This window comes from Sciurus carolinensis, chromosome 16, assembly GCF_902686445.1.
Source record: "Sciurus carolinensis chromosome 16, mSciCar1.2, whole genome shotgun sequence".
Lineage (NCBI taxonomy): Eukaryota > Metazoa > Chordata > Mammalia > Rodentia > Sciuridae > Sciurus > Sciurus carolinensis.
The window spans coordinates 50419172-50440206 of NC_062228.1; the positions used below are offsets into that span (position 1 = coordinate 50419172).

General features: G+C 42.8%; 1 protein-coding gene and 1 long non-coding RNA gene across 2 annotated transcripts; one reads left to right on the plus strand and one right to left on the minus strand.

Annotated features, from left to right (window-relative positions):
• Nucleotides 1-1097: 1097 nt before the first annotated feature.
• LOC124967497 (cytochrome P450 2A3-like) lies at nt 1098-7818 on the minus strand. The gene is made up of 9 exons (XM_047529851.1): nt 7604-7818; nt 7163-7325; nt 6159-6308; nt 5782-5942; nt 4494-4670; nt 3235-3376; nt 2591-2778; nt 1875-2016; nt 1098-1333 (listed from the first exon to the last, which is right to left on the minus strand). The coding sequence occupies exons 1-9, from the start codon at nt 7781-7783 to the stop codon at nt 1152-1154; spliced, it is 1485 nt and encodes a 494-aa protein (XP_047385807.1). The 5' UTR covers nt 7784-7818; the 3' UTR covers nt 1098-1151.
• Nucleotides 7819-10033: 2215 nt separating this feature from the next.
• On the plus strand, nt 10034-20038 carry LOC124967594 (uncharacterized). Its single transcript, XR_007105554.1, has 4 exons — nt 10034-10173; nt 10846-11061; nt 15602-15696; nt 19915-20038. It is a non-coding gene; the product is annotated as an uncharacterized LOC124967594 (long non-coding RNA).
• Nucleotides 20039-21035: the final 997 nt, after the last annotated feature.

The window sequence follows — 21035 nt, forward strand, 5'->3', positions numbered from 1 at the left end:
ATATTTGTACATGTACACAATGTAATCATATAATTTGTTTAATTTAGTTCCCCAGTGCCTCTCCTTTCCATCCCTTCCCACCCTTGCCTGGTCCCCTTCTCTACTGGTCTCCTCTTTTCATGAGATCCCGCCCCCTGCCCCCTTTTTCTGTCTAGCTTCCACTTATGAGAGGAGACATACAACCTGGAGCATCTCACTCATTTGGCACCCACTCATTTGAAGCAGGCTGGAGATTCTGAAACTCTTAGCTGAGTCTTGCAGGGGGTCCCAATCAGAAGAGACTCACCTTCAGAAACTCACAGGAGAACACACTCATGCTTACCCTGAGAAGGCATGCAGTCACACACTTTCATTCAGTCGGTACATGAACACACATATACTCGTGGCTATATTCTGATCCAGTGTTCTCTCAGCCTTCTCTGAAAGTGTTTCTCTCCCCCACACCAATAATTAAGAGCTTTATTCCCATTCTCTAAACTATCTGAGTCAGACATGATGGCCTTACCTGGTGGAGGGCAAGGACTTTGTTGCCCGGGGGTTCCTTGTGTGCACAGTAAGCAAGTGTGGGCAAGTGTGTGGTGAAGCCAGATTAGCTGCCTGCCAGGGCTCCGAAAACCCCTGGAAAGGACTGTTCTGCTTGCGTGAGAATGTACAATATTCTTGCTTTGGTTTTACTGGGGGGAGAGGTGACTTTTTAGAGTCTGCCAAAGGCTTTCTGGCTTAGATCTATGTTCAAGTATTTTCTGGACACGTATGTGTATGAGACCTCAGGTAGCGGCTAACTTCCTAAGCCCCAGCTCTGTACCTGGAACGAGCAGAGTTCCCCCTGCATGGTTTTGTGAACATTCATGGGGAGAGGATGGGATGCTTTAAGCACAGAGCTGACAGAATTCTTGCTCAGTGCATCATAGTTGTTACTATTATTGGTGTTGTTCACAGCACATCCTGTCTTTTAAGGATCTAGCTTGAGCAAGGTGAATAATCGGTTCTCTTCCTTCTCCTCCAATCCAGCTGACCGCTTTTTTCCAACGCCTTCTGACCCTTTCCCTGAGCCCCGCCCCCACTGGACCCGCCCTCGCCCCTCCCACTGTCCCACCTCTGGCCCCTCCCCTTCCCCTTCCCGCCCCCTCATGTCCTGGCACAGCACAGACTCAGCGGGGCTGGAAGCCCATGGTGTATTTTGTTAGGATCCTGGTAAAGCCCAAAGATTCCGAGGACGTAATTATGTCCTGGGGCGCCAGCGGGGACGTGAAGCAGAAGTTCTGCAAGATGGTGGTGAGGAAGAGAAAGAGCTCCATTCTAGCCAGGCCTTTTCCCAAGCAGTACCGCTTTCCTGAGGAGGAGAGGAGGGAGGGGCGGAGGTGAAGCCAGTTCTGACTGCAGCCTTGCCCCGTACCAGTCCCTGCTGAATTCCTCCAGGGAGTAGGGGTTGCAATACTGTTACCTGAGAGACCTTCAGGAAAGGCTCTAATCCTTTCTGAACCTCAGTTTCCCTAGTACGTGAGGTGAAGTGATCCATGCTAGATTGATGCCGTGGGAAGTTTAAGTGCCCCTTCCCCAAGATAATTCTCAAATATGGCTGCTATGCTGTCATTTTTTCTTTCCAAGAGTCTGAAGATTTTGTGGTGTGTTCTTGGAAAGTCCTCTGACTCACTGAGTCTTTATTTTCCCATCTCACAAAGGGACTAGGTGATCCCTTCTCTCTGGTCTTGGTGCAGATGCTTGATGCTGGGGAGTTCTGGGGAGTACCACTGTTGGACTAGAGGGTAGTTTCAAAGAGGGACTTCCCAGCTGGAGGAAGACACTAGGCTGCACAGAGAGAGGAGCTGGGATGAGGGAGGCCCACGTGGGTGTGAGCCGCCCTGGTCTCTTACCCAAGGAAAAGGGCACATCAGCATCAATCTTCTTCAACTGCCCCTTGTCATCCAGGAAGTGCTGGGGGTTGAAATCGTCAGGTGTGGAGAAGAACTTGGGGTCATTCAGCAGGGAGCCCAGCATAGGGAACACGTCAGTGTCCTTGGCAGGGGGAGGAAGGGGGATTTTATAAGAGGGTTCAGGGATGAGTGTGCTGAGGGCACAGAAGCCTTAGCAGGGGAATTAGAGTGAGGAGGTGAAGGGAAATGGAGGTGAGGGGGTTGGGGTTCTGTAAGGGAGGAGCTTTGGGGGACATGGGGTTGATATCTCTGAGTCACTAAGTTCAGGGAAGGTGGGCTCTGTGTCTCCTGGTTCAGGAAGTCTGGGGGACTTAGTGGTTAATATCCATGAGATGGGTCTATGTGAGAGATACTCAGTCTGTGTCCTAGAGAGGGTGGTTGGGGCATTTGCAGCCTGTCTCTCAAGGCAGGAGGTTGGGGGTACTGGGAGGTTCATGTGCCCTGAGACAAAAGATTGGTGGACTTTAGTGAATCTCTGGAGGCATTAAGTCTGTGGGAGTCGTGGGAAGCAGAAGACACTGGGTGGGAAGGCCGAAGGTAGGTGGCTGAGGAAGTCTTTGTGATTGGGACAGAGAATGGAAAGCTTTCAATAGAGAGGGAGTTCTGGGTCCCCAGGAAGTGGGTTGTAAGTCCCACTAGGCTGGGCAGAGCAGCACCTTTGGGAGGAGGAAGTCTCGAAATATGGTGTCCTTGGTGACCTTGTGAGCCACACCCAAGGGGGCAAAATTTGCGTATCTTTGAATCTCATGGATCACAGCCTCTGTGTAGGGCATCTTGGCACGATCCTCAAACCTGGGCTGTCGGTTCCTGCCAATCACCTGGTCAATCTCCTGATGGATCTTGGCTGGGAGAGAAGAGGGGATATATGTTCAGATATTCAAGGGCCTCAGAGCAGAATGATAGTCTGGATGCACAGCACATATCTATGTGTGACATGCATGTGGACCATTGAAAATGGATGTTGGCCATATGAAAGTTTTGGCCAGTGACCTGTTAACCTGTTCATTCTCAAGTCATAGGGGAAGCAAAGGAAGGAAACCTAGGAGGTGGACCCTGGAGGTTGGAATTTGTCACTAGTGTGCTCAGCAGAGGAGCCATTTATCCATCAGTTCAGACACTTTCAATATTTTCAGAGGAAGTGAAATTCTGTTCATTTCTGTCAGCTTAATATCCCCCTGTCTCTCCATAGCAGGACCAGTCTGAGGTTCGTTGGACCTGGGAGAAGTGGGGTCATTGTGTTAGGCTTAGAGGTTTTTGGAAGGTAGGTGGGTCCCCACTTCCCTGGGTCTTCCAACTTTACCCTCAACATCTGGGTACTTCAGGAGTTGCAGGAAGCCAAAGCGTAAGGTTGAACTGACAGTCTCAGATCCGGCAAAGAAGAGGCCCAGTGTGGTCATGATCAGGTTCTTCATGTAGAACTCCGTGTTGGGGTTATTCTTTTCCTGCAGGGTGAGAGGGCTTTGTGCTGAGTCCGTTAACCATGCCCTTGGGACTGGCTGGTTTTTGTCCTTGGATCTGCCTCTCTTAGGTCCAGACCCGAGATGGGAAGGGGAACCTAGATCTGCCAGGTTCTGCAGTTTCCAGGCCTCTTCCCAGGCTTCTGGTTCTGCCTGACATGTCCTTTTTGTGCTTTTTGCTTGCCTGACGATCTGTCTGTTTTCGGCCTGGCTTTCACTTTTTTAAATGGTAGAAATATTTGGAAAGAGGGATAGAGAGACCATGAGAAGAATGGGCAGGGATATCAAGATGAAGTGTGTCAGGGAGAGTTAGAGGCATATTTTCTAAGGTGGACACAGAATTTTAAGCAGTATAGTCCTACTTCTTTCCCAGACATGTTGAAGTTTCTTTGGAGGACTCCCCTCCCTTGACTCTTTGAATTTCAGACTGCATAAAGGCCCATCTCCTTTCAGTATAGATTGGAGGCTGACATCAAAATGGTAGTGGGAGTCCTCCAATATCACACAGTAAAACCAGGTCACCTGTTCACACAGGTGTACCTGATGACTGGGGTAGGAACATTTAGAGAGTCTGGTGGTTTGGCTGCTCCAGCTTTACAGTCAGAGAGACATGGATCGAACTAGGGGTCACAGACAAGCCACCTGTGCTCTCATTTACGAACTTGGGGTCATAATAGAACCTTGTTTAAGAAAGCATATTGGGGGGGTGCTGGGGTTGCGGCTCCGTGGTAGAGCACTTGCCTAGCATGTGTGAGGCACTGGGTTTGATTCTCAGCACCACATATAAATAAATAAACTAAAGGTCCATCAACATAAAAAAATTAAACAAAAGAAAGCATATGGGTGCTAAATATTTGGACAATGTCAAACTCGTAAGTGGTTCCAGACATATGGCAGTGTTGTAGAGCTTGCTGCTCTCTTTTTTTTTTCCTGTTTAGGCTTCAGTAAAGTTTCAATAGATAGAACAGTGATGATTAGTTGTGATCTGAATTTTGAGGATTATTATGATGGGGGATAATGTGAATGGGCTGCTGTTCTCTCCCTCTCCCTAGTCTGATTGCCCTCTGTTTTCGAACCTCCCCACCCTGGCTTCTGGCTGCACCTCCTGCATGCGGATGAGAAAGGAGTCGATGAAGTTCCTTGGGGCATTGGGATCCAGGGTGCGCTGGTTCTGCTCCACCTTCTTGGCTATGAAGTCCTCAAGTCCCTTCATGTCCTTAAAGATCTGTTGATGTGGTCCTGGCAGGTGCTTCATCACTGAGTGGAACATGTCATAGAGCTAGCAGGTATGGAAAGAAAGCAAAGACAAGACAGCTGTCCATGGGCAGCACCCAATGAGAGTGGGACCTATCTTAGAGCATGAAGATAGTGGGCTCAAGACACCTGTCCATTGCTTATGTGTTTAGGTGGGACTGAATGGAAACATGTACATAACTTTATGTATTGGTTAAATGTGAGGGACACTGTCTAAGAATTTAGGTGAGATGGATGTGGGCTTCCATGCAGGTTTCAGACATTCAGGTAAAGATGGTTTGTGACACACCGTAGGTGTTGAGATAGTCAAGTGATTTGGGAATGGAGGAATTCAAGATGTTGAGTTGTTCAGGTGGAGTATAATGGGACACTGCCTGGGTAGGTGGACTAAGTGGTGGTCAGTTTCTAGATATTTATCGGATTTCACATGGGGGTTACATAATGGTGTTCAGGTATTAATGTGGGTCTATAGTTCAGGTGTAGAGTGGGAGGGATATCTGTTCATGTGGTTAGATGCACTGGGGGGCTTTATGGGGGGTAACCTCAGTAGGGTGTGTGAATAGGCTGATTTTCAGAACACTTAGTAGGTGTTTTGGGAACAACCATGATGATATTTTTGTGTTACTCTTGATTGGGTACCAGGTTGTTGTTAATGTATTTAAGTGGCTTGTGTAGGGCACACAGATCTAGATATTCCAGTAGGCTGGTTTGGGGCAGGTGTGCAGAGGTCAAATGAATTTGGTGTCCTGCATTTTGCAGCACCAGGTGTTCAAGTATTTGGGAGGTGGCTTCACTTCTACAGGTGTGAAGACATTTAGAAGAAATAGAGATTATCTGTTAGATATTTAGGTATTTTGGGATGGGAACACCTGCCCAGGTGAGAACTGAGTGGAAGCATTTCTCTTGCCTGCAGATGGTGTTGTGGAGGTATCTGTTGAGATATTCAGGAGACCTTGGAGACTGGGTATTGGCTGTGTCCTGGGCTCTTGTGCCACTGTTCAGTTGCCCAGGAGTATGGGCTGGTTTAGCGGGACCTTGTGTGGAGGAATATGGGAGTTTAGGGAACTTGTTGCCAGGTGTGGGTGCATTTGGGAGATTGTGGTAGGGGCCTGGAGGGCAAAACTGGAATAGGTCACCTGCCCCTCAGGAGAAGCTGCAAATTGGTTGATTCGTCCCATCATCTGCAGCAGTGACAGTAACTCTTTGTCCTCATAGTCAAAGCGATCTCCAAAGACAATGGAACTAATGACGTTGGCAACTGTTTTGCTCAAGTAGAAGGTGATATCAATGAAGGCACCTGTGAGGTGGGGCAGGGTAGGGGATAAAGTCAGTTGGATGGTGAAATGCCAATCTGAGAATTCAGGGAGTGTGCGGCAGTGATGCACTAACTCCCACATGAGATTCTAGGAGTGTGAGCACAGGCCTTTTTCTCCAAACTCATCACCATTCCAAAACACAACCCACAGGGTTTTTGCATTGGATGTTTTCTTTCTCCTTCCCAATCACTGCTCACCATTTGTGCCCCGCAGAGCCTCGATGAGGCAGCCTGCCTCCATCTGGATGCGCTCCTCAATACTCCGCTTGCCCACACCAAAGTCTCGCAGTGTGGTGATGGAGAAGCGCCTCAGTAGCTTCCCACGCTCCCCGTTGCCAAATGCCACACCTGGGGAAATAAACAGAGGGAGGACAGAGGCTGGAATGGCCATGACCAACCCTGAGGAGGCTCCTGAGAGGAAGGTGGTGAGACAAAGTTGAATACGCAGCAAGTGTGGGACTCATAAGACTTACAAACAGCAGTGTCAGACACCTCCAGAAAGAGGAGGCTGAGTTGGAAGAAGACATTCTGAAGAAGATAGATATGGGGAGGGAAGACACATATGTCCTGAGAAAGAGAGATACAGAGACAGTCCAATGGAGGGAAGGATGGAGGGAGAGAAGGGGATAGGGCCAGAGGAAGGGGAAGTGAGAGAGTCATGACCTGGAAGTGGATATAAGGCTGAACGGCAGAAGAGAGAAAAATAGGAGGAAAAAAATTGAGAGTGTCAGGAGAGAGGAATGATTGCTGCATGGACATGGAGACTGGGGACTTTGAGAAGGACATCATGTGAGATTCTGACAGAAGGAGAAGAAATAGAGATGGATAGAAAAAGAATCATGGGGAAGCTGAGGATGATAAAAAGATCAGATAATATTTGAGGAGCAGGATTCCAATGGGAAATCTCACAAGGTTCTAAGGATGAATCAATGCAGGGAAAGAAGACATTGAGGGAGTAAGGGAGAGCCAGAGATAGAGATATATGTCAGGGAGACAGGGATACAGAGAGGGACAGAGAAATTGGGACCCACAAGGTTTAAAACAGCTCATAGTCCAACACAGGAGAGGCAATGATGGATAAGGATGCAAAGAGATGACCAGCAAAAGGCTTTCCATAGCCTTGAGGGACTGGTGAGTAAAGGGGGAGACTGAGGTAATGGAGGCCACCAAGTATACCTTCCCCCAGGTGCTGTCCCACTTACCATAGCCTTTAAAGAGGTGGTCAAAGGTGGCCTGCTGGCCTCGCCCACTGAACTCCTCAGCCTGATCCACCAGCGCCTCCTTTACTGCATGGTATCCACACAACACCACAACCCGGCGAGTCCCAAAGTAGATGGTGAACACGGGGCCGTAGTGCTTGCTCAGCTGATGAGGGTGAATGGGAGTGGTTAGAAGAGTCATTACCAGAATTGGCCCAGGACCCAGAAATCAGAGTCTGGGATGCATTTCTCCCAAGTTCTTACAGTCTAGAGCCTGAAATCCTAAGATCTAGTCTTTCCTGGCTAGGAACTATCTGTTGAATCTTTAAATAACCCCTGTTCAAAGACCGACTCATCATGGTCAATCCTCTGACAAAAAGCCCAAGCAAAACTGGGAAGGTCCCTTGCCCATGTCATTCCACCCATCTCCCTGGCTGGCGGCACCTTCATGAGGCAGTTGTACATCTGGTTCTTGTCCAGTTGCAGGTAATTCCCAATGAAGGGCAGTGGGGTGGGTCCTGGAGGCAGCTTCCCCTTGAGACACCTCTGCTGCCAGAAAAACTTCAACACCATTGTGCTCAGGCAGGTCAGCAAAGCTATCAGAAGCATCTCTGAGGCCAGCATGGTGGCAGTGAGGATAATAGACAGGTGTTGACGCCTGGGATGGTTTGCCTTTATACTCCCAGAGATAGAAGGGTGGCCTTTGCACTTGTTTATATAATTGCTTCATTTTAGTTCCTAATCATATCCCCCAACATGCATCCTGTCTGTGTTGCAACATCCATGACCTGGAAGGAGGAGGGGGATATCTGGGAAAACTCGCAGGCAGTGGGGTTCCAGGCTGAATTTGTAGCACTTGAAGAGGAGCTAACTGAAGTGTGTGAATTTATGAATGTGAGAGATCTGCTAAAGACATTGGAATATTTACGTGGTTGAGTACCTGAGCTTTGTATGTGGATTCCAGATTGAGAAAGGGCCTCACTGATATGAATTTTAGAGGATATAATTCAAAGGCTTGGATTTCTCTGGAATGAGATAGAATGTGTGGCTGTGGATTTTGGTTCTTTCAGTGAGGAGAGACATAGCTTCAGGGACTCAGGAATGGAGGTTCTAGGGTTATGGATTTGAGAATATTGGGGTGAGAGAGACCTAGAGCTGTGGATGGAGAGATCCTGAAAGGGATTTATGTGGAAAGCCTGGCAGGAAACTTTAGTGAGCACCTGAGCCCAGGTATTGACTTGCTGGCTTTGTTCCTGTATTCTCTTGATGCCCAGACTCTTCATGGGACCCTCAAGGTGAGGCCAGGATGGGCAGAATTGAGGTCCTCAATTTCCAACCCATGTGTTGCTGGGAAAGGAGTAGAAGATCAGAGTCGCATATCAGTGGAACTTTGTATAGAACTGTAGAAGAGTAACTCAGAGTCACAGTTACAGAGGGGCTCTTGCCAGGTCTTGAGAAATAGTAATACCCACCAAGAATATGGTGGGAAACCCTTGATGTTCCATGGATTCTAATTTATGAAGAGCCCCACTGGATTTCTACCCAGATCATTATGGAAGCTCATTGGGTTTATTGAATAATTTCTTTAATGCTATTATTATTATGAATGTTTCCCCTTTTCATATGTGTGTATTGAGGACAGAACTGAGAGGGTGACAGGGCCCACATCCATGAGAAGCCCTTAGGCCAATGGCCTTACACTTGTCTGTCCTACCCTGCCTTCTGTTTCCCCTTTCTTGTCATTGGTTTCCCACCAGTGGAAAGGGAGTACTTGGGCAGAAAAGGTAGCACCCGAGGTTGTGTTAAGTGTCCTTTAGGGATGGTTCCTGATTTTTCATGGACTGTTATTAGCAGGTCCTGTAGGCAGAGAGGTTTAGGTAAACTTCAGTGTGGTGAATAGAGGTAGATTCTAGGATGCTGAGGGTATGAACAGAGAAAGGATGAGTGGCCCTACTGCCCTGCCCTCATTGGAATTCTGGTTTAAAAGTAAGGACAGGTATCCTTTGTTGACATTTTGGTTCTCGTGGAAGACTAAGTCTGTGTACATGAGTTTTTCTGATCTTTGTGATGATGGACTGGTTCATTATCAACCTCACTGAGGTCATAAGGAATGGAGTTGGGATTTCAATGTTTTCCCCTTCTCCCTTCATTGCCTGGTTTAGCCCACCCTGGTGGCCCCATGGGGACCAAATTTAACAGCAAGTGCATTTTGATATTGGCACCATCACTGAATATGGGGATTATACTAGCAGTTCTGATATCTGTATCAGGTAGGCCCATGGAGGGAAGGCATCAGGGTGGCACTAGATTTCCCCCTCATATTTTTGGAAAAGAAGCTGTTACTGAAGTTATTATCACATGCACCCTTAGTGCCAAGATGGTTATGAGGCTAGGTTCAGGTGGCCATTGAGATTGTGTTGAGGGAGATGTCAGATGGCACACTGTAGCTTTGAGGTTGGTACCAGCATGTGCTGATATAAGCTGACATTAGGTAGAATGTGAGAGTGGTCATTTGAGGACTTGAGATTGGCCTCAGTCTCACCCTGGGATTTGTCCTAGGTTGACACTTGACAGGGTCTGATGGATGGACCTTCCAGGTTATGAGCTGCCTGGGAGCCTCTAACTCTGAACAAGTGGAAGTGGGTGAGTTCAGGCACTTCCGGTACTATCATCTTGTGCAAAGTATTCTTGGCTCCTGGCCTCTGAAACCCATGGGGAGGAACAAGGGTCAGCGAAAACAGCTGAGAGAGGAGTTTGTTGAACTTGGAGGTGGAAAAGGTGGGGAAGAATATTAACCCAAGCTTGGCAGGTATCCAGTCACACAATGCCAATCACTAACCTGCACCTGGGTTCTGTTCCTTTTTCTTCTTGCATGGAAAGGAGGAGGATGTTTGGACAAATTGATTCTCCATGAAAGTGGCATTAGGAAAGGACCTGGCTTCAGACAGTCTCCAATAAACCATCCACAAGTGGATGCATAGGCTGAGAATGGGAGAAGTACTTGGGATGCAAAGGTGATGTGTGTTTGTCCTTGTTGATTTCTCTGAAACATGGAGTGAGGGATCAGTGTCTGTTGTCTCATGAAGAGACACATATCTATTGGCAGTGTTGTGGGACAAGCTTCTTGAATGAGCTATTTGCGAACCCAGGAATAGTCCTTCCTTTTGCTAGGCCTCAGTTTCCTATTCTGCATAGATGGATCTTGTTTTGGTTCTATGGTTAAAAATAAGGTTCTGAGAAAGTCTAAAGTTATCTTTTGGATACTAGTCTTATGCCTTCTTTGTTTTGTTACCTTGAAAAGGTGACTGCATTGTCTGAAACTTAGGTGGTCAGTGAGAGTTCCTACTTTCTGTATTTTGGTTCATGAATTTCCAACTGCCTGTTGGCATTTAGTAAATGATCCTTCACTTCATGAAAAACAAACCAAATAATCTTAGCTCGAACAATACTGTGATTGTAAATTTTCAGCACTTTTTTCAAATTTGGCTGACATTATTCTGTTTTCATAGTCTTCCACAAAGTATCATGGGCAGTTGATTGACACCAGTATTTCAGATGAAAGATCTGTACTATACCTTCTAGAATCTTCTAGAAAAGAAGGCATTTGTGAAAGGGGCTTAGAATGCAAGTTTTCTGGGTCTGTCCACTGTATAATGTGTTCTCTTTTTGTTTTTATCTGTGATTAGATTATCTGTCCCCAAACAGGAAAACCTAGCAGAGTAATGTACCCAGTGTGCTTCCAAGAGCAATGACTCACGAGGACCTCCCTCCTCCAGCATCCTCCTGGATCATGTTGCAAGAGGATAGACACCTGAAATGACCTGGGGCAATAGCAGCAAAACATTCCTTCTTCTCAACTGCACATGGAACTTCTCCAGTTTAGGCACATGCTAAGTCACCAAGTAAGGATCAGAAAATTAAGAAAGTATCAACATGATAAAATGAAATTTTTTATAACCACAAAAGAGTGAAGGTAGAAATCAATAACAGAAGGGAAATAGTAAAATTCACAAAAAGGTGGAAATTAAAATACTCAAAATTTAAACTGTATATTTTAAAATGCTCTTGATTTTATCCCACCAAGTCCTAAGTTTCAATTCTAGATAGGTCATGGGTTAAATTTCCCTTAGTGATGAAAGAAATTATACATATTTAGGGACTATCTCGTGATGTTTTGGTATATGCACACATTGTGAAATGAATCAATCATGGTAAGTAAACTATGGGTGGAAGAATAAATCACAGGCAGTGTACAAAATACTGAAAGAATGACAACAAAAACAATATGTAAAAACTATTAGATGCAACAAAGTTATGTAAGTGGACAGAGGGAAACTTATAGAACATCTACATTAAGTTGGAAGAAAAATTAAATGGCTCTTTAAAAAAGAAATTAATCAGTTTTACACAATGAAATATTATTCAGCCATAAAGAAGAATAATATTATGGCATTTGCAAATAAATGGATGAAATTGGATAATATCATAATAAGTGAAATAAGCCAATCCCAAAAAACCAAAGGTCAAATGTTTTCCTGATAAGTGGAGAATAATATATAATTGGGGTGGGGGGTGTGGGGAGTGAGAGGAGAATGGAGGAACTTTGGATTATGTAGAAAGAAATGAGAGGGAGGGGGCTATGAAAAATGGTGGAATGATACAGACATCATTACCCTATGTACATGTATGATTATATGAGTGCTATGAATCTACATTGTGTACAACCATGGAAATGAAATGATGTACCCCATTTGTGTACAGTGAATCAAAATATAGTCTATAAAAATTAAAAAATAAGTAACACTTTTTTATAATGACAAACTATTGAGCATATTTATGTGATGTAATTGGATGTTCTAACATTCGTCAAATCAATATTTTACCTTTATATCTTTTATTTCCACATTTTTTATTGGTGCATTGTAGTTGTGTATACTGATGGGATTTGTTGTTACCTAGTCATATATACACACAATACATAATATAACAATATCACTTGACCACTCCCCAGGACTTCCCCCATCCCCCTTCCCACCCTTTGGTCTCTTTCCTCTACTGATCTCCTTTGATTTTCTTGAGATTCACCACTCCCTACCTTTTCCCTCTCTGGCTTCTGAATATGAGAGAAAACACAGGACTCTTATCTTCTGAGTTTGGCTTTTCCCCCTTAATGTGCTAGTCTGTAGTTCCATCCATTTTCCTGTAAATGATTAACTTTTCATCTTAAAAAACTAGAAAAACAAAAGGAAGCCAAAGCTAAGGCAAGCAGAAGGAAATAGTAAAGAGCAGAAACTAATGAAATAGAGCATAGAAAATCAACAGTCAGCCTTAATGAAGTCAAAATTTGATTACTTGAAAAGATTAACAAAATTGGCAAACTGCTAAGTGTTGAAAAATAGAGAAGATGCAAATAATTAAAATTAGAAGTTGGACATTAATATTAACCTCACTGAAATAATGAGTATGTGAAGATACTGTGAAAAATTGTGTGCCCAGATATTTGATAGCATAGATGAAGTGGACGTTTCTAGAAACCTTACAACTGACTCAAGATGAAAGAGAAAATTTGACCAGATGAATAACAAGTAAAGAAGCCAAAGCATTATTAAAAATAAGAATACAATCTGCCTAGAAAGAAAATACAGGACCTGATGGCTTCAATAGTGAATGCTTCCAAATATTCAAAGAATCATTAGCAACAGTAATTCTCAAACTCCTCCAAAAATTGAAGATTGTACTTTCTGCCTCCTTGTGTGAGTCTGGGACAACCCACATACTCAAACCACAGAGAGCCATCTACAGAATATTTTATCCATTGACAACTGAATTCACTTTCTTCTCAGCAATATATGGAGCCTTCTCCAAAATAGATATTTAGGACGTGCAACTGGTCTCATCAAATACAAGAAAGTCAAGATCATTCCTTGCATCTTGTCAAATCATAATAGAATGATTAGAAATCAATAGTAAGATAAAAAGAGAAATCATTTTAAAATATTTTTACTTGTAGATGGCAGAAGACCTTATTTGTTTGTTTATTTATGTGGTGCTGAGGATGGAACCCAGTGCCTCACATGTGCTAGGCAAGCACTCTACTACTAAGCTATAACCCCAGCTCAAGAGAAACCATATTAACAAATTCAGATGGAATATTATTTGAACAAGGAATGGTCATAGAAGAAATCAGGAGAGAAATAAAATATTCTTAGAGACAAACTAACAGAAATACATCAAAATCTCTGGGAGAGTATGAAGGTAGTTGTAGGGGAAGGTGTATAGCATTGTATACCTACGTAAAAACAGAGAAAGATTTCAAATAAATAATCTAATGTTACATGTTAAGGCCCTAAAAAGGCAAGAAAAAACTAATTTCAGTACTGGAACAAGAAAAGGGTTAAGAACAGTGTCAAACTCAATGAAATTAAGAAAAAAAAATATGTAGGGTCAATGTAACAAAGAGTTGGTTCTTTGAAAAGATAAATGAGATTGAAAAACCCTTAGCCAAACTAACCAAATGAAAGAGAAGACCCAATCTAACAAAATTAGAGATGTGAAAGAAGAATCACCACACATGGTGCTGAAATCCAGAGGATATTTAGGAATGATTTTGAAGGTTTATATTTCAATAAATTGGAAAATGTGGAAGATATTGACATATTACCCATTTAATCAAGGCACATTGAACCAAGAGGACATAAAAAGTCTAGACCCGTTCACGAAACTCTTGTTTATATTGTAGACAATAATCGAATACACCATTTCTGTTTATAGCAACAAAACAAATGTCTTAATAGGAGCTATTTTGTTTAAGGCTATTTTGTTTATTTTGTTTTGTTTGCATGGGGTGCTGTAAATATTGATTCCCCCTTAAAGGTGAGGTATTTAAAATCTGTAGAGACACTATAAGCCTATAGGGTAGAAACTATAATACCTTGGATCTGCACTGCTAGAGGGGAAGACACACAAGCAACATGTAAAAACAAGGGAGGAAAGTTGCCCCAAACAAACGAAGATGCTATATTTATAGAATCCATTAACAACATTGTAGAAGAAATGTCAGAGAAGGAGTTCAGAATGTACATAATTAAAATGATCTGGCCATACTTCCAAAGGTGCTACACAGATTTAATGCAATTCCAATTAAAATCTCAATGATGTTCTTTGTAGAAATAGAGAAAGCAATGATGAAATTCATCTGGAAGAATAAAAGACCTAGAATAGTCAAAGCAATCTTGAGCAGGAAGAGTGATGCAGGGGACATCACAATACCAGACCTTAAACTCTACTATGGAGCAATAGTAACAAAACAGCATGGTATTGGCACCAAAATAGACAGGTAGACCAATGGTATAGAATAGAAGACACAGAGACAAACCCACAAAAATACAGTTACCTCTTATTAGACAAAGGTGCCAAAAACATACAATGGGGAAAAGATAACCTCTTCAAGAAATGGTGCTGGGAAAACTGAAAATCCTTATGCAGTAAAATGAAAGTAAATTCCTGTCTATCACCCTGCACAAAACTCAACTCAAAATGAATCAAAGACCTAGGAATCAGACCTGAGACCCTGCGTCAAACAAGAAAAAGTAGGCCCGAATTTTCGTCATGTTGGCTTAGGACCAGACTTCCTTAACAAGACTCCAAGAGTGCAAGAAATAGAAGCAGGAATCAATAAATGGGATGGATTCAAACTAAAAAGCTTTTCCTCAGCAAAGGAAGCAATCAATAATGTGAAAAAAGAGCCTACAGAGTGGGACAATATCTTTCCCACATGCGCTTTGTAGAGCGCTAAGCTCCAAAATTTATAAAGAACACAAAAACGTTACACCCAAAATACAAAGAACCCCATCAATAAATGGGCTAAGGAAATGGGCAGACACTTCACAGAAGAAGATATACAGGTGACCAGCAAATATATGAAAAAGTGATCATCATCTCTAGTAATTTGAGAAATGCAAATAAAAACCACTCTAAGATTTCATCTAACTCCAATTAGAATGGCGATTATCAAGAACACAAGCAATTATTGGCATCAGTTGTTGCCAGTATTCTGCCCCTGCAACACCATTTTACAACCCAGATTGTCGGCCTGCGATCATTCTCATCAGTCATTGATCCGTTATTATTAGCTTGTGAAATTCAACTACTTAATAGCTCCACCACCATTCTCTCTCTCTCCCTTGCTCTCTTGCGTGTGCGCTCTCTCTCTTTCTCTCATTTTCTTCCTCTCTCTCCTCCTCACTCTGTTCCCTCCCCCCATTTTCTTTCTCTCTCTCCTCCTCACTCTTGCTCTCTCTCTCTCTCTCTCTCTCACCCTGCAGGGAGACACTCTCTCTGTCCGTTTAATAAAATCTCTTGCATGAGTTCCTGAGTCCCGTGTGGTTTCCAGGTGTTTTCATTGGTGCCGTGACTCAGATGGGCTCTTCTACCACCACTTAGGCGAATGGAATCCCATCTGGCGCCCCCCTAGATGCTGGTTTCACCTTCCATTCACCTGGATGCTGTCCTCCACATCCAGACACCGGCCTCATTTGGTAAGTGGCTTCTCCTCTGGCTTTTGGTTACTTGGGAAGTGACTGTTGAGCATCAAGCACCTTGAAGGTGCTCTGCAGGTTGGGGGAACCCCCAGCCATGGTTCTTGCAATTATGGCTGAATACCTATACTGACTGCTGAGGGAGAGCTTCAGGCTGATGGGGGACTCTTTCCTGAGAGGTGGGAAAGCTCCAGACTGACAGGGATTCGTTCCTAAGAGGACAGTCTCTTGCAAGACCTACTCTGGTCCTGGGTTCTCTCTGTGACATTTTTGTGTCTATGAGAGCCCCGGTGCCAGGCACCCAGGTTCCCCTACAGGCTTAGCCTCGATGCTTATCTAGTGGTAGTGATGACTCCCTGGATAACTCGTCCTTTGCTTGGGTGATTCCCTGGGGACCGAGGGATGCCTCACCTCTATATTCACCAATTCCGGTCTTGAAATGGGCAGCTTGCTCCCAGTCCCCACCCATAACCGCTGGGTTGCCTCTTAGTTAATTTAAGAGTCCTTCCACCTCACTCCAGACCTCAAACCAAAAGGCACTTTAGATCCCAACATTTTTAGGGATATTTTTTAATTTCTTGCACTCTCATACTATTTTACTAAAATAATTAATGGCCATTATCATTTTTTCTTCTAGGACTCTTGTTTTGTTTTTCTTAAATGCTATATTTTTTGAGTTCACAATTGTGATCCTACATATGTAGGTTAATGGTTTTTTGATGAGTTTTATTTTTATTCAACTCTAGAGATATTTTTTGAACATCTGTTACATTGCAATGTAACAGATTCACCTATAAAAGGCTACAAGGCCTTTGCTTTTGTGTTATGTGTATATCGTGTTGTTTAATGTTGTGTTGTTTATGTATATATATGATAACAAAATTGATATGAATAATGAGCACTCATAAAATTAAAATTTAAAAAATGGATCCATATTCCCTTAATTCACATGATTTAAAAGGTTCAGTTTAAGTTGGGTAAACAAATGAAAGTAAAATGTCTTTGAAATTACTTACCCAATAAGTCTCTAGGAGGTCAAAGTAACAAAGTGTTGATGTTTATAAAATGTCTAATATCAATTGTTTTTATGACTTCTCTTCAGCAGGAAAGAGATGGCAGATACTGTTCAGTACACTTGTCTGATATCTTGGTTTTTAAATTAGATTTGTCATGTATGGGATTACTCAAATATGTATGTTAGAGACATCTGATTAATTTACAAAGTTAAAATGCTAACTCCTTAAAAAATTGCTTTGTGTCATCACTAAAAACAAGGTTACTAAGACTTAAGTCCTAACAGGTATAGTTCTACATACAAAGGGATCCAAAATTTCAACTATGTTTCAATCAGTGTACTGTACATAACAAAATATTTCATCTTAATTTGTCTAAATTCAGAAATTTTATAAGAGTTGTTTCAGAATGTGAACAAAAATATAAAGGGTTCTAGGTATAAAAATATATTTAGTAGAAGGGGAAAAATGTTTTTCTTTAGTATCAAGCACCTAGCAAGAAAAGAGCATGTTCCCGTAAAGCCTTAAGGCTTTCCTGGCTCTCCCCTGAGAATCCAAACAGATGCATTGTGCACAAGTTCATCAAGAATTTAAATCTAGGGGCTGGGGAGATAGCTCAGTTGGTAGAGTGCTTGCCTTGTAAGCACAAGGCCCTGAGTTCGATCCCCAGCACCCAAAAAAAAAAAAAAAAAAAAAAAAAAAAAAAAAAGAATTTAAATCTAAACTAACTTTAGTATGTTGCTTCAAACATGAGTCTGAACTTAATTCTCTCTTTCTGTCTTTAAAATGTAAACCATGTAGAAGTTACCCTTTTCTCTAATTATAGAAAAAATATTTTTTTCCTAGAATTTAGCTCTTCTGTGAAATCATTACACACTCACTCAAAGACAGTTACTTTAGATTAGGCAGAAGGGAGAAGAAAATGTTTCTGGGTAGGAAAGACTTTTCATGATGAAACCTGGGATGGGATCCACAGTCATTGTCTGCTGGCTCTCCCCTCACAGGGACCTGCGCCACCTTGATTGTCCCCCCTCCTCCCTAGCCAATATCCACCATAGGATGTTTCTGCCTCTTGCCATTGCTGACCTCCTTGCCCACCACAGAATTTGACTCTGGACAGCCTTCCCTCTACTGGTGATGAGTCCTCAGAGCTCTTCTACAGTGGCCCTGAACTCTCCCTCTCTCTCCCTGCAAAAACCCCAGCACTGGGTCAGGGTCTTCCTTGGCTTCAGCTGCAGACCTGTCAGGGACAGTGATGACCCTCAACGATGGTCTGCTTTTATGTGGGAAATCAGAGATGTTGTGGGAATGCCCCTTCCTCTCCTATTTCCCTTCTTCAGGCTCCTGAGAACTCTTAGTCATGGGCTCTGCCCAATCAAAAATTCTCTGCCACCCCCACCCCCTCAGCTGTCTTCTAAAGAACATTCAGTCTCTCTATTTGACTCCAGATCTCAAACCTTGCAGGCTTATTTTCTATTGCAACACAATCTGACTCCAATATGTTAGACTCCTCTTGGATACAACTTCTGTCACTGCAGCAGTGAGCAGGTAGAGATTTCCAGTGTTCAAACCTTCTCTTTGCTCTTGTCCCTCTTTTTGTCAATAAGAATAGTATTGGAGATTTATTTATGTCATTTAATGTTCTATAACAGGACCTGTTAGAACCTAGTTTATTTAAAGGTTAATATCCTGAAACATGAAAGCATTTTGCCACTTTACCACACAAAAGGAAAGTTAGAAGGTCTCTCAGTCGTTCCTTGATTTATGTCTTGGATGTATTGTCATTGTGTTAACTAACATTCACATAGACTCAGAAAACAATATATGTAAACTTCTTAAAATGACATTTAAGAAAGAGGCAAAGATCAACTTTAGAACTAGAACACTTTACCTAAGACTTGTAAAGAGCCCTGCCTTACCTGAGATTGAGATAAGGATCTGCCTCCCACCCTGCTGCATGTTGGAATGGCTCCAAAATAAGCCAGACTTCAGCTTATTTAAAGTTATATTCAAAAGAATGTTTTTTGTTGTAAAATTACTGTGATCTCAAGCAGGGGATATAATGCATAGCTCAGTCAAAATTCTAGATAGTTATTACACAAACTAAGTGTTTTACTGTTGTTAATTTCATTTTGTATTTTCCTTGTAAACTCTATAACTGTTGCCTGATTAATGTTTTTCAGAAGTACTACTTCAAGAACAAATGCCCAAAATTAATCACCTATAGGACAGATAAGATAATATAGACCCCAATTAAATAAAAAAGGGAGTAAATAACTGTAAAGTCATAAACATTAAACTTAAAGCCCAGAACTCTTATTTTATGACTCATGAGACTGGCTTGTTGAATGTTTAAGATCAAACTTAGAGATTGATTCTAAAATACAGGGGACAAGGAAACCAGCATTTGGCTCTTGCCCTCTGAGTCAGCCTGAACCCAGGGAATGGGAGAACTTCTCTAAGGAGCTTTGAAACTCTGGGCCACACAACCTCCCAATCAGAGAGATTGATGAGACCACTAGAGGATGAGAAGCTGATCAGTGTACCTGCTGCAGAGGAGGGTCATTGAAAAAGGGAGACATCCCTGATTCTTCCAAAGGAAACCACCTCATCAAGGAGACCCTACCTAGTGAATGGCACTAAAGGTGCTAAGAAGCTGCTCTCAAGTTCTCCACAAGTGATCCCTGTGGGAACTCAGCTGACCCTTAACAGTAGATAAGGAACAAGGTCAGTTTGACCAGCTTGGTCTTGAATACCTAGCAAAAACACAGTCATAACTAGGTTTAAAAGGAAAGACAATAGTTCCTTTATTGGAACTTAAGACCTACACTTGTATTAGCCCCAAGAATAAGTAAGATTGGAGACTATGAAAGAGATTCTTAGGCAGTAGTGCTTGATAACTATCAAGAGAAACTGCCAGAGTCAGAAATTTTTGGTCCTTTTAAGGTCTATAGATCTTCCCAAACAGGATCATGCCTGCTAAGTTGCCTACAGAAATTCCTACAAGACCAGATACACAAGCTCCAGAGCTGGCAGAAACACACAAGTTCACCAACCAATTGGTCAATTGACTGCTTCTCCTTCAAGACTACCAGCTGCCCCTGACACCCAAATTGAGACCTGTGATTCACTATTGACACCTCCATCTCCCAAAACTCTGCTCCCACCTAAAGCCCTCCCTAATCCTTTTTTTTTTTTTTTACAGGAATGAGACTCTTTGCCCCTAGCCAGCAGGAAGAAGTTACAGAAGAAAGACCATCATCCCACCCTGGTATCTAAAAAAAAAAAAAAAAAAAGGCATCAGCTGCTACCAATATTCTGCCCCTCCCCACACCATTTTACAACCCAGTTTGACAGTCTGCAAACATCCTAGCCAACTCTTGGTCCACTCATCAGTCTATGAACATTCTCAGTGGTCATTTGTCCAGATTGTCAGCCTGTGAAATTTGACTACTTAATAGCTCCACCACCGTTCTCTCTCTCTCTCCCTCACTCTCACTCTTGCATGTGTTCTTTCACTCTCTCTTTCTCTCTCTCTCTCTCTCTCATTCTCTCTCTCTCTCTCTCTCTCTCTCTCTCTCTCCTCCTCACTCTTTCTCCCCCCCTCACCCTGCAGGGAGACACTCTGCCTGTCTGCTTAATAAAATCTCTTGCATGAGTTCCTGCATCTGGAGTGGTTTCTGGGTGCTTTCAAGCAATAATAAGTGTTGGCGTGAATGTGGGGAAAAGGCACACTCATACATTGCTGGTGGAGTTGCAAATTGGTGCAGCCACTCTGGAAAGCAGTATGGAGTTTCCTTAGAAAATTTGGAATGAAACCACCATTTGAACCAATTATTCCACTACTTGGTTTATACCCAAAGGACTTAAAATCAATAACACAGCCACATCAAGGTTTATAGCAGCTCAATTCACAATAACTACATTGTGGAACCAACCTAGATGCCCTTCAACAGATGAATGGATAAAGAAAATGTGGTATATATACACAATGGAATATTACTCAATCTTAATGAAGAATGAAATTATGACATTTGTAGGTAAATGGATGGAGTTGGAGAATATCATGCTAAGTGAAATAAGCCAATTTCCAAAAAACAAAGGTCAAATATTTTCTCTGATAGGTGGATGATCATACATAATGGGGGGGTAAGAGAAGAATGGAGGAACTTTGGACTGTGTAGAGGGAAATGGAGCAGGAGAGGGAGGGGGAAGGAAGGATAGTGGACTGATACAGACATCATTACTCTGTGTACATGTATGATTACACAAATGGTGTGAATTCAAATTGTGTACAACATAAAAATGAAAAGTTATATCCCATTT

What these genes read in the sequence shown, in the direction of transcription:
- LOC124967497 (XM_047529851.1), bottom strand. Translation starts at nt 7,783, where the DNA reads ATGCTGGCCTCAGAGATGCTTCTGATAGCTTTGCTGACCTGCCTGAGC. An exon ending in CAGCTTCTCCTGAGGGGCAG is followed by an intron (nt 4,671 to 5,781) that starts GTGACCTATTCC and finishes CATACCTGCTAG; the next exon opens with CTCTATGACATGTTCCACTC. An exon ending in TTCTCATCCGCATGCAGGAG is followed by an intron (nt 3,377 to 4,493) that starts GTGCAGCCAGAA and finishes CTCACCCTGCAG; the next exon opens with GAAAAGAATAACCCCAACAC.